Source organism: Stomoxys calcitrans, chromosome 5 (genome assembly GCF_963082655.1).
Source record: "Stomoxys calcitrans chromosome 5, idStoCalc2.1, whole genome shotgun sequence".
Lineage (NCBI taxonomy): Eukaryota > Metazoa > Arthropoda > Insecta > Diptera > Muscidae > Stomoxys > Stomoxys calcitrans.
Genome location: NC_081556.1, coordinates 80391903 through 80405783, shown reverse-complemented (window position 1 = coordinate 80405783; position 13881 = coordinate 80391903). Strand labels below are relative to the sequence as shown.

The 13881-nt window shown below is 40.6% G+C and overlaps 1 protein-coding gene across 1 annotated transcript; it reads left to right on the top strand.

Moving 5' to 3' along the window:
* The first annotated feature begins 3881 nt into the window (after nucleotides 1–3881).
* LOC106080676 (uncharacterized) lies at nucleotides 3882–8096 on the top strand. Its single transcript, XM_059369829.1, has 3 exons — nucleotides 3882–4358; nucleotides 4497–4740; nucleotides 7109–8096. Exons 1-3 carry the CDS (start codon nucleotides 4007–4009, stop codon nucleotides 8094–8096), a joined length of 1584 nt encoding a protein of 527 aa, XP_059225812.1. The 5' UTR covers nucleotides 3882–4006.
* The last annotated feature ends 5785 nt before the right edge of the window (nucleotides 8097–13881 follow it).

Below are 13881 nucleotides of genomic sequence, written 5' to 3'. Positions count from 1 at the left end.
ATCTAGACTTCTTGAGCCTCTAGAGGTCGCAATTATTATCCGATTTGCCTGAAATTTTGTACGACGCATCCTCTCATGACCATCAACGTACCTATTTATTATGGTCTAAATCGGTCTATAACCTGATACAGCTCCCATATAAATCGATCTCTCTATTTTACTTCTTGAGCCCCCAAAGGGCGCAATTCTTATTCGAATTGGCTGACATTTTACACAGGTCTCCAACATATAGTTTAAATGTGGTCCGAACTTGATATCGCTCTAATAGCAGAGCAAATATTTTCTTTTATTCTTTGTTTGTCTTAAAAGAAACACCCCGCATACTACTCGACAAATGCGAACCATGGTGTAGGGTATGTAAGATTCGGCCCGGCCGAACTTAGCACGCTTTTACTTGTTAAAGACTGAAGCGTGATTTCAACATACAGACGGAGGTACATGTCTAGATCGCCTTAGATTTTTACGCTGATCAAAAATATATATACTTTATGGGGTCGGAAATGGATATTTCGATGTGTTGCAAACGCAATGACAAAATGAATATACCCCCATCCGTCGGTGATGGGTATACAAATTTAGGCATATTGCTGATAAAGCAATCAGACTCAGACAAGTAAATAAGGGCTTAGCGTGGCCGTGCCGAATGTTGGACACCATGGATTCTGCTAAAAATTCGCTCTATTTAAATCAGTTTATTCATTTGTTTCTCTTTTTAGTTGAACTTAAAGGTCAATTTTATTTTTATATTCAGTTTATTTTTAATTTATTTTGAAGAATTAAAATCGGCTTTTGATTGAGACTTCAAGACGTGGACGAGATTATTAAGTGCCCCATGAATGGGTATAAAAAATTTAAAATAGCTTATTATTCCCAAAATTTATTTGAGTGTCGCAAAGAATTGAGAAATCATAACAACACAAACAATTTAGAGAATTAGAAAGAAGAGCATACGAGCCCTGAAATAACAACTAAAAAACATTTTGTCTTAACTTAATTATTTACTATGCTACTGAAGTCTAATTGTATGTCGAAATATGACACTTTGAATCTAATGATTAATCAGCGTATACTTTATGCGCCGTCATTATGTGATAAACCACTTCCCTGGCACAGGGTATAAAAATTAATTTCTTTACTTTGTGTGAGATGATGAGATAAGCAATCAATTTTGTATGGAAATTTACAAGAGTATGATTTCAATCTGTTTACAACCAAGCATTGTATGCATTATCGTTCGTTTCATAACTGGATGTTTTTTTATACCCTCCACCATAGGATGGGGGTATACTAGTTTCATCATTTTATTTGTAACTCCTCGAAATATTCCTCTAAGACCCCAGAAAGTATATATATTTTTGATCGTCATGATATTTTAAGTCGTTTTAGCCCTGTCCGTCCCTCCGCCTTTCTGTCGAAAGCACGCTAACTTTCGAAGGAGTAAAACTATCCGTTCAAAATTTTGCACAAATACTTCTTTTAAGTGTAGGTAGGTGTGGATTGTAACGGTTCATGTTTTGATATAGCTGCCATATGAACCGATCTGGGATCTTGACTTCTTGAGCCACTAGAGGACGCAATTCTTATCCGGTTTGGCGATTTGGGGTTTTGACTTCTTGAGCCTCTAGAGGGCGCAATTCCTATCCGATTTGGCTAAAATTGGGCATGAGGTGTTTTGTTATGACTTTTAACAACTGTGACTCATGACTTTTAACAGAAATAGGGTTCAAATCGGTCCATAACCTGATATAGCTGCCATATAAACCGATGTGGGATCTTGACTTCTTGAGCCGGCTTCCAGGGGCTCAAGAATTCAAATCGAGAGATCGGTTTATATGGCATCTATAACTTAATTTTGAACCGATTTATCCCATTTGCAAACCCCAACAACCTACATCAGTATTAAGTATCTTGCAAAATTTAGGCGTAAGACTACGATTTCGACAGACGGACGGACGGACCTGGCCAGATCGACTCAGAACGTCGAGACGATCGAATATTTCGAGATGTTACAAACGGAATGACTAGATTAGTGCACCGCCATCCTATGGTGGTTTTTATGACTTCCAACAACTGTGTGAAGTAGGCCAAAATCGGTCTGTAACGTGATTAGCTCCCATGTAAACCGATCTCCCGAATTGACTTCTTGAGCCCTTACAAGCCGCAATTTTTGTCCGAGTTGGCTGAAATTTTGTTGTAGTGTTTTATTCTGACTTTCAAAAACTGTGCAAAGTACGGTCCAAATCGGTTTTTAACCTGATATAGATCCCATATAAACCGATCTCCCGATTTGACTTCTTCAACCCCCGGAATCTGCAATCTTTATCCAAATTTTCTGAAACTTTTCCATATGGTATTCTTTTATGACTCTCAACAATTGTGCCAAGTACCTTCTAAATCGGTCTGTAACCTGATATAGCTCCCATATAAACCGATCGCCCGATTTGATTTCTTAAGCGCTTATTAGCCACAATTTTTGTCGCTATTGGCTGAAATTTCGCATGTAGTGTTTTGTTTTAATTTTCTTGTCCCTTGTCCCTTGTTTTGTTACTTGTGGAGGCATTTCTCAACCGATTTTATATTTTTTGACTGATTTGAAAATGTGATAAAATTAATTATATTTTTGTTGTGATATATGCTAAGGTCCGATCCTTCAAAAACACACCCTTTTAGTTTCAGCTGGACAAAAAAAACCAACGATAAAATAAAAACCAAAGTAAAAAGTAGTCCAAACATGTAAAAAGGCATTAAGTTCGGCCGGGCCGAACTTTGGATACCCCCTTTCGCCACAATCCGATGAAAATTGGATAACTTATCCACCCAAATTCGGCACGGACATTATAAATTTAAGTCACTGTTTAATTTTGTATTTAAAATTTCAACAAAATCGGGTAATAAATAATGCTTTAATGAGCTTCACACCCTTTACCGGAATGTCGGTCTATATGACAGCTATATCTAAATACAGTCCCAATATTACCATATTTGGATCTTATGTTGGGAGGCCTAAAACTACTCACTGTTTCAAATTTCAGCGTAATCGGTTAAAAAATAAAGCTTTTATGGGCTTCAGACCCTTTATCGGGAGATCGGTCTATACGACAGCTATATCTAAATATAGTTCGATCTGAACCATACCTAGGTTAGATGGCGGGAGGCTTAAAATAACCCAATGAAATCGGTTAATAAATAGGACTTTTATGGGCTTCAAACCCTTTAACGGGATATCGGTCTATATGGCAGATATATTTAAATATAGTCCGATCTGAACCACATTTTGGTCATATTTGGTGAGTAGCCTAAATCTACTCACTGTTATAATTTTCAGCAAAATCGTATAAAAAATAAAGCTTTTACGGGCTTCAGACCCTTTATCGGGAGATCGGTCTATATGGCAGCTATATCTAAATATTGTTCGATCTGAACCATATTAAGGTCGGATGTTGGGAGGTCTTAATCTATCCTCTGTTTCAAATCGGGTAGTAAATAAAGCTTTTATGGTCTTCAGACCCTTTATCGGGAGATCGGTTTATATGACACCTATATCTAAATATTGTCCGATCTAAACCATATATCAGTTGTCGGGAAGCCTTAAACTACTCACTGTTTCAAATTTCACCAAAGCGGAAGAAAAAAGTTTTTATGAGCATTAGACCCTTTATCGGAAAATCGGTCTAACTTAATGCCTTTTTATTAGTTTTTGCATATTATTTTGTGGTAAAGGGTATTAAATAAAGATATTTATATCATGATCTATTATTCTATTAAAACTTCTTTGCATTCACAAAAACGCAGTAGTGCATGCCATGGCCAACATTGCCATAGAGTAAACTGCTCATAATAAAAATATTATGTTCAAATTTGTTATACGCATAGAACTTCGAACACATATCAAATTTGTTATACGCGTAGAATTTCGAACTCATACAAATTGGCTTCGCATAAGTTCTTGTACAATTATGCGATAAGTTTTCAGTTTCAACTATGCGCTGCAATCATACGGTCAATAATGGCTAAAGTTGTCGGAACCACATACGATGAGGAGGGAAAAGTTTGGTCTGGCCCCATAGTAAATGATTTGTACGGCAGTGATGTGACATTGGCCAAAGCAATTGTGATGCAATTAGAAAAAACACCTCAAAAAGTTATCCAAATAATTGATTCGACTGGAGAGACGTTAACAGCTCAGCAATTTTTGGATTATTCAACTGCACTGGCCAAAAACATGTTGAAAATGGGATTAAAGTGCCAAGATGTGGTGGGTCTTTATGCCCAACATTCGCTGCATGTGGCCACTGTGATGATGGCCTCATTTCTGTGTGGTACTCCAGTGAGTGGAGCATTCTATGGATTTGATATAGGTAAACTCTTGTTGGTGAGCCCAACCTTATCTTTGAAGAGTTCTAAAAATTTTGAGATTTTTTCAGATACTCTTGTGACAATTTACGAAAAGACCCGTCCTAAATTGATTTTTTGTGATGCTGAAAATTTTTAAAAAGCCTTTAAGGCCATTGACCATTTGCAATTGGCAGCTAAGGTTGTACTATTGACAGGCAGCGTCGAAGGTGTTACACATATCTCGGAGTTAGTACAAACCGAAGAAATATCTTGGGAATATTCCCAGTTTCCTTGTGCAAGTCTTAGTGGTTCAGACACGGCTGTGATTTTATGTTCATCCGGAACAACGGGCACTCCCAAAGCAGTAATGTGCTCCAACCAAGGACTACTCCATAGCAATTTTTAGTAAGTTGAATGCATAGCATGGACGATCACTATACTGTACCCGTTATAGGAAAAGCGTGACGATGAGTATAACGAAGTGTGAGAGTCTGAAATCATAATTTTGGCGAAAGTTCAATATATCTTCAGGTTATACCCAGTTATGAAGCAATAGGGGCAGTATTTGACGTGGAGGTCGGAAATGTGCAAAATATACCAAAATTCGACAAAATCGGTTAAAAAATAGGTCTTCTTAAGGCTTGTCACAGTTGTTGAAAGTTGTTACAAAACAATATATTGCAAAATTTTAGACAAATCGGACAAAAATTACGGACTGCAGGGGTTCAAGACGTCTAATTGGGAGATCTTGGGATCGGGTTATATAAGAGCTATGTCAGGTCGTTGACCGATTTCAATTGCACTTGGTACAGTTGTTGAAGGTCATAACGGAGCACTACATGCTCAATCGGAATACAATTGCGGCTTCTGAGGTCTAAATATGTCAGATCGGTTTATATGGGATCTATATCCAAATCTGAACTGTGGCTCATTCGCGATCCCCAACGACCTAATCAACTAGATGTATCTGCGCAAAATTTCAAGCGGTTAGTTTAAGCGTTCGACCGATGTCCAGACGATTAGGAATATATACACTTTATGGGGTTGCAGAGGTTGTGTGGTCAGAAGGCGGGTGTCCAGAGGAACGCCCAAAGGATGGGTGTTCTCACCGATTCTATGGAACCTCGTGTTTAATGAAATCCTGATGGATCTCGGTGGGGATGACACGAGGATTATCGCTTATGAGGACCACGTCGTGCTGCTGGCTGCCGACGATCAGCGCGATCATGGAAGGGTCACTGAGGAGGTTGTCGCGATGGGCTACCCGAAATGGATTTAGGACCAACCCAGGGAAGACGGAGCCAGTGCTCTTTACGTGTAGATATAAGATACCGGAGTTCAGACTCCCGTCCTTGGACGGGATCACCCTTCGGCTGTTGAAGGTGGCGGAGTACATAGGCATTGTCCTCGATTCGAAACTGTCCTGGAATAAGAACACCGAGGAAAGAAGCCGCAAAAGCACTGTGCGCTTTTTACGCCTGCAGGATGTTCCGTAGAAAGTGGGGGTAACTCCCAGGATGATTTATTGGATGAATACGGCCATCGTTAGACCAGTACTGCACTATGGAGCACTGGTATGGTGGGATGCTGTGCGCTTTTTACTCCTGCAGGAGGATGTTCGGTAGAAAGTGGGGGGGTAACTCCCAAGATGATTTATTGGATGTATACGGTCATCGTTAGACCAGTACTGTGCTATGGAGCACTGGTATAGTGGGATGATGTAGGGAAAAGGACGCGGATGGAAGGAAAGGAAGAGGATGGGATCTCGATCTACACAGATGGCTCCAAGATGGAGTCAAAGACTGGATTGGGGGTCTGCTTTGATGCACTCAATATCAGTATGTCTCTGAGACTGCCGGACGAGGCTACGGTCTTTCAGGCCTTTGCCTGTCTATGCTATTGCAGTAGCCGCAAGAGGCTTACCGCCCTCGAAAATCAGAATTTATGTGGATAGTATGGCTGCACTCAAGGCCTTGAGGTCGAGGATGGTGAGGTCGAGATGCGTGGCAGATTGTTTACGCTAAACTGGTCATATAGTTAATTCACCTTTGGTGGGCAACCCATTCAACCTAACCTAACCTAAGGGATCGAGAAGTCAAATCGGGAGGTCGGTTTATATGGGAGCTATATCAGGTTATAGACCGATTTTGAATGTACTTAGCACAGTTGTTGGATGTCATAACAGGACACCATATGCTGAATTTTAGCCAAATCGGATGAAAATTGAGGCTTCCAGGGGCTTAAGATGTCGAATCGGGAGATCGGTTTATATGGGATCTACATCAGTTTATAAACCGTACAGTAGTAAGAAGTCATAACAGAATACTTTGCGCAAAATTTCAGCCAAATCGGACAAAAATGTGGCTTCCGGGGACTCAGGAAGTCAAATCGGAAGATCGGTTTATATGAGAGCTATCAAATCAAAACCGATATATCCCATTTGCAATCCCCAATGACCTACATCAATATTAAGTATCAGTGCAAAATTTCAAGCGCCTAGCTTTACGCGTTCGACCGCTATCGTGATTTCGACAGACGGACGGACGGACATAGCTAGTACGACTCTGACTGTCGGGACGATCAAGAATATTATGGGGTTCTAGATCAATATTTCGATGTGTTACGAACGGAATGAGCAGATTAGTATGATAGGGTATACTAATCTGCTCATGGTGGTGGATATAAAAATAAAATATCTCACTCATATTTTATCTGTTGGAATAAACCTACCTTACCTAACTTTGAAAAAATTTTCTAATCCATTTTCTTTCAGTCCAACAGCCACTGGTGAATCGATTATTCTCTTATTTAGCACAATGTATTGGGCATCGGGCATTTTATCGTTAATCGCAAGTCTCCTCCATTCTTCTCTTCGAATTATACCTCATAAACCCTATAGCCCAGAATATTGTCTGCATCTCCTTAAGCATTATAAAGTCACTCACTTCTTTACCACGGCTTCCCAAGCAAGCGAAGTTGTTCTGAACTACTCTAAGCAGGAGATACGTGAATCATACAAATCAATCGATACACTTTTGATTGGTGGTTCGAAAGTTCCTCATCTACTTCAAGAGACTTTATTGGATATTCTTGCTGACAATAAGCATGGGCCAGGATTGTGTATTGTCTATGGTATGACTGAAATCTGTGGGGCTATTGTTGCCTCTGGTGGATATCCTTTTGAATTCAAACTTTCAAGCGAGGGTAAAATATTTCCTAACAGAAAAATTTGCATTGTTGATGAGCACAATGAAAGACTGGGTCCCAATGAACCCGGAGAAATTCTGATCTACACGCCCTATACATGGCTGGGCTATTACAATGATCCTGAAACAACGGCTAAGGCAATGCATGAAAAATGGATACGTTCCGGCGATGTTGGATATTTTGATGATGAGGGTTTCTTACATGTGGTGAGCCGTACCAAAGAAATGTTCAAATGGAACAACTTTCAGATATGTCCGCAACCAATTGAAGATGTACTACTGCGATTACCGGGTGTGGCAGAAGTTTGCGTTTTTCCGATTCCCGATTTAATTGCAGAAAATTTAGCAGCCTGCGCCATCGTCAGGGCCAAAAATGAAGAGGGTATTAAGCGCACGGAGGATTGTGTGGGTAAATTCCTCGATAAGCATCTGGATAAAATGTACCATATGCGAGGTGGCGTTTATTTTGTGGATGCCATACCAAAAACAACTTCGGATAAAATATTAAGGCAACAGGTACCTGCAATAGTTAATGCACATTATAAAATTGTTTGATGGAAAAAAATAATATCTTATATATAAAAATCAATTTGTGTTTGTTTGTCTGTGTGTTCCTTATAGACTCAGAAACGGCTGAACCGATTTTCTTGAAATTTTCACAGATGGTGCATAATGACTCCGCGGTGAAAATAGGGTACTACATTTTTTGATATCTTAAGGGGGGGGCGGACCCTCCCCCTTACCCTAATTTTCAGAAACGCCAGATCTCGGAGATGGGTGGTGCGATTTACGCGAAATTTTGTGTGCTCTCATATAGTACCTTAACAATAAAAATTTGGTATCCAAATTTCGGATGGGGTACCTAGGGGGCTGCCCCACCCTAAAACCTACCAAACATATATTTAGGCCAATCACGACAATATGGGATTCAAATGAAAGGTATTTAGGATAAGAAAACGTATCTGATATCCAATTGTCGAACCAAGTGCTAGGGGGACCACCCCAAGCCCCAAAACACCCCTATATCGGACATATTTACCAACCATGGCAATATGGGACTCAAATGAAAGGTATTTGCGGGTAGAATACAAATCTGATATCCAAATGGGGGACCACGTTTCTGGGGATCCACCCCTTCCCCAAAATACCACCCAAACTGGACTTATTTACTGACCATGGGAATATGGGTATTTGAATGTAGAATTTGAATCTGATATCCAAATATGGGACCAAGTGTTTTGGGGGCCGCCTCTCACCAAAAACATCTCCCAAAGGGGACAAATTTACGACCATAGCAATATGTGGCTCAAATGAAAGGTCTTTGGGAGTAAAGCACGACTTTGATATCAATATTCGGGAATAGTGTCAATGGGGCCACGCCACCCCCACAACACCTCCCAAATAGTAAGTATTTTCTGACTATTGCAATATGAGGCTCAAATAAGAGGGTTTTTAGAGTAAAACACGAATCCGATATATATTTTCAAGGCCAACTCACTGAGTGGCCGCCAATCCCACAAAACACCCCCAAGCCGGTCATGTTTGCCGACTACGGAAATATGGGGCTCAAATTAAAGGTATGTGTGAGTAGACCACGTATCTGATATCAACATTAGGGGCCAACTGCCTAGCGGACGTCCCACCACCATAACAACCCCCAAATAGGACGTATTTGCTCACCAAGACAATTTGGGTCCTAAAGAGAGTGGAGCTAAATATTTGCTGACTTTTGCAATAAGGAGTTTGAATGAGATTAGAAAACGAATTTGACATCCAATTTTGAGGGCAATGGCAATATGGGGTTCAAATAAATAATATATAGATATATGAGAATAGAGCACGTTGCTGATATATTTTCCGGGCTTAGTTTTTGGGGGACCACCCTAATCCCCAAAACACCCCATAATCGGGCATATTTACCGACCATGTCAATGTGGAGCTTAAATGGAAGGTATTGGGGGTAGAGCAAGAATTGATACCCACTTTCGGGACCAATTTTCTGGGGGTCTACCCGTTTCCCAAAATATCCCACAAACAGCAATTTTTTACTAACCATCGCAATATGGGGCTCAAATAAAGTTATTTGGGAGTAAAATACGAATTTGATATCTAAATGTAGGACCATGTATTTAGAACATCACCCCTTCCCCAAAACACCCCCCAAAGTGTAAAAATTTTTCGACCATGCCAATATGTGGCTCAAATGAAAGGTATTTGAGATTAGAAAACGAATTTGATAACCTATTTTGTGGCCATGTGTTTGGGGGATGCCTCACCCTGTAAACTCCTCTTAAGCCAATGACAATAATATGGTATTTGAGAGAAGAGCATGATGCTGATATTTTTTCCGGGCCAAGTATCTGGGGGACCACCTCTCCCCCGAAAACACCACTAAATCAAAAATCATGAGAATAGCGGGCTGAAAATTTGGGTCAATTCCCGGGAAGCCACCCCACCTCAAACTTAAGCCCCAAATGGAAATGTATACCAAACGGGCGGCCGTAGAAGACTGACCGGGAGATCGGTTTACATGGGAGCTATATCAGCTTATATACCAATTTGGACAGTACTTACCTCACTGTTAAAAAACAAAAAAAGTTTTTCCCTTATATTAGGAATGCAAATGAGCCAAAGAACTACAAAAAAAAACTAACCGATTTACCATCCGTTTCAAATTTCCCCAATAATCCCGACGAATACATTCCAGTTCCAACCTCTTCTGGCGCCACGTTGCCTGTTGGAGCTACTCGGGAAATGTTGATACACTTCCCGAGTAGAGTACGAGTACTTCTTGTGTTTCCTCACTAGACATTGTCCATCGACTATCTTGCAAATTGGAAATTTTGCCCGTGAACATTCCACTAAGGAACTGGGGCAAACTTCTCACCAACCAATGAGTATTAAGCTCAATGGTAAGGGGCCTCTTTTTTTTTAGTCGAGTCCGAACGGCGAGCCGCAGTGCGACACCTCTTTGGAAAGAAGTTTTGCATGGCACATTACCTCACAAATGTTGCCAGCATTAGGAGGGGAAAGCCACCGCTGAAAATTTTTTCTGATGGTCTCGGCAGGATTCGAACCTAGGCGCTCGGCCTCCAATTATCTTACTTCTGAATATATCCAGCCATCATAAAGCCTTTGTGACCTCGGATGTACCTCCACGGAGCTGCAGAATTCCGCCCAGGATTTGTTCTGAGCGTTTCTCAGCTCGCCCTTGTATGTTCTTAGTTCAGCCTTATAGACGTCTCAACCGCGTGGTGCCCCTGTGGCCTTCGCCATGTTGAAGAGTTTTCTGCAGCTCTTCCTTAGACAAACCAGCTCTGGGGTCCACCACAGCGGTCGCTGTTTGCCCCTTAGTTTATCTCTAGAAAATGCTGACACAAGCGAATCATTCAGGGCCTTCGCTTGACCATTATGTCCATGTCCTGCGTAGTTACCGCTTTATTTTCTAGTCTAGAAAGAATAGTCGTGGTCGGTTTATTCTTTTTATTACACATCGCCAGATTGCAACTTATAATATATTGAAGGAGCAGCTCCCATCTTTCGTTGATATTCGAACTTCCCCATATACGGCGATGTGCATTAGCATCACTCCCTACAATGAGGCTCTATTTCCCTGCAGAAGCGGCTTCAACCAGCAGCTTAAGGCTTGAAGGCGGCGTCTCGCAATCGTTTGCTAGCAAGTAATGGGACATATTATTTTCAAGGCTGGCTGCTACTGAATTTTCACTGCTTTGCGACGGAAAACGAAAAACATTTTAACTACTTTTTGCAAAAATACAAGTTCTGTGTCTCCCAATCCCCATACCCTTGAGCAAAAGGATGAGATAATTCGGCACTTTACCGACATAGAACCATCGGATGAAGGTGTGTTGCCGAGCTCAAGGCGGTGATAATAAAATAAATAGCATTAATTTCCTAAATAATAGTGGCAAGGCTGTCCGACGAGGACCTGGTACGACCGAAAATGCGATCGCGCAACCTGCAAAATGCATTTTGCACACCACATTTACCTAAACTGTTTAAGGGGTTTTTGTTGTTTTGCTTTTCTATTCGCAATAGAAACAAAACTAAAACAAGTAAAAGTGTGCTATGTTCGGCGGGCCGAATCTTACATACCCTCCACCATGGATCTCATTTGTCAAGTTCTTTAAATAACTCCTTTCGTCCGGGTCGAACTTTGGATACCCACCACTTCGGGTATATATGTAAACCACCTTTTGTCATAATCCGGAGAAAAATGCAACATTTATGCCCCATAGCAGCTTTATCCAAATTCCCAAATTCACCGCCATATCCAAATATAGACCGATCTGAACCATAAACGACACGGATGTCGAAAAGCCTAATATAAGTCACTATATCAAATTTCAGCGAAATCGGATTATAAATGTGCTTTTTATGGACCCAAGACTATAAATCGAGAGATTTGTCTATATGGCAGCTATACCCACATCTGGACCGATCTGAACCAAATTAAAGAAGAATGTTGAAGGGCTCACTGTCCCAAATTTCGGCGAAATTGGACAATAAATGCGCCTTTTATAGGCCCAAGAACTTAAATCGAGAGATCGGTCTATATGGCAGCTATATCGAAATCTGAACCGATCTATGCCATATTTCAGGAAGATGTCAAGGGGACTAACTAAACTTTCTGTCCCGAAAATTTCTGCGAAATCGGACAATAAAAGCGTCATTTATGGGCCCAAAATCGAGAGATCGGTCTATATGAGAGCTATATCCAAATCTGGACCGATCTGGGCCAAAATTAAGACGGAAATTAACAGGCCTAATACATCTCACGGTAACAAATTTTGGCAAAATCGGACAATAAATCTGGCTTTAATGGGACCAAGACCTTAAATCGAGAGATCGGTCTATATGGCTGCTGTATCCAAATCTGCACCGATCTGGGCCAAATTGAAGAAGGACATTAACTGGCCCAATACAACTCACTGTCCCAATTTTTGGCGAAATCGGACAATAAATGCGCCTTTAATGGGCCTAAGACCTTATATGGAGAGATCGGTCTATATGGCAGCTATATCCAAATTTAAACCGTTCTGAGCCAAATTGAAGAAGAATGTTGAAGGGCCTAACACAACTGACTTTCCCAAATTTGGCAAAATTGAACAACAAATGCGACTTTTTTGGCCCGAAGACCTTAAATCGAAAGATCGGTCTATATGGCAAGTATATCCAAATCTGAACCGATCTGGGCCAAATTAAAGAAAGATGTCGAAGAGCCTAACACAACTCACTGTTCGAAATTTCAGCAAAATCGGACAATAAATGTGGCTTTTATAGGCCTAAGCACTAAATCGACGGGTCGGTCTATATCAAGATGTAGTCCGATATAGCCCATCTTGGAACTTAACCTGCTTATAGGCAAAAAAAAAGAAACTGTGCAAAGTTGCAGCTCAATGTCTCTATTTTTAAAGACTGTAGCGTGATTTTAAAAGATAGACGGGCGGACATGGCTAGATCGTTTTGGATTTTTACGCTGATCAAGAATATATATACTTTATAGGGTCGGAAATGGATACTTCGATGTGTGGCAAACGGAATGACAAAATAAATACACTCCCATACTTTGGTGGTAGGTATAAAAACCCCAGTCATAGAAAAACATCTCCACCAAAATTTCAGGCAAATCGAGTAATAATTGCCTCCTCCAGAGGCTCAAAACGTCAAACTGGGAAGTCGGTTTATATGACAGCTATAACAGGCTATACGCCGATGTTGATCATACTTGGAACAGATGTTGGAAGTCATACCAAAACCATATACGCAAAATTTCATCTATATTGGATAAGAATTGCCCTCTGTAGAAGCCCATGAAGTCTAATCTGGGGATCGGTTTATATGGCGGCTATATCAGGCTATGGACTGACTTAGACCATACTTGACAAAGTTGTTGGAAATCAAAATAAGACACTTCATGCAAAATTTCGGCCAAATGGGATAAGAACTGCGCTCTCTAGAAGCTCAAGAAGTCAAGTCCCAAGATCGGTTTATATGGCAGCTATTTCAGGCAATCAACCGATTTCAACCGTACTTAGCACAAATATTGAAAGTCAAAACAAAACACGCCAAGCAAAATTTCAGCCAAATCGGATAGGAATTACGCTCTCTAGAGGCTCAAGAAGTCTAATCGGGAGATCGGTTTATATAGCAACTAAAACAGATTATGGACTGATTTAGACTATACTTGGCACAGTTGTTGGGAATAATACCAGAACACTTCGTGCAAGATTTCATCCAAATCGGATAAGAATTTCTCTCTTTAGAAGCTCTAGAAGTCAAGACCCAAGGTCGGTCCATAAGGCAGCTATATCAGGTT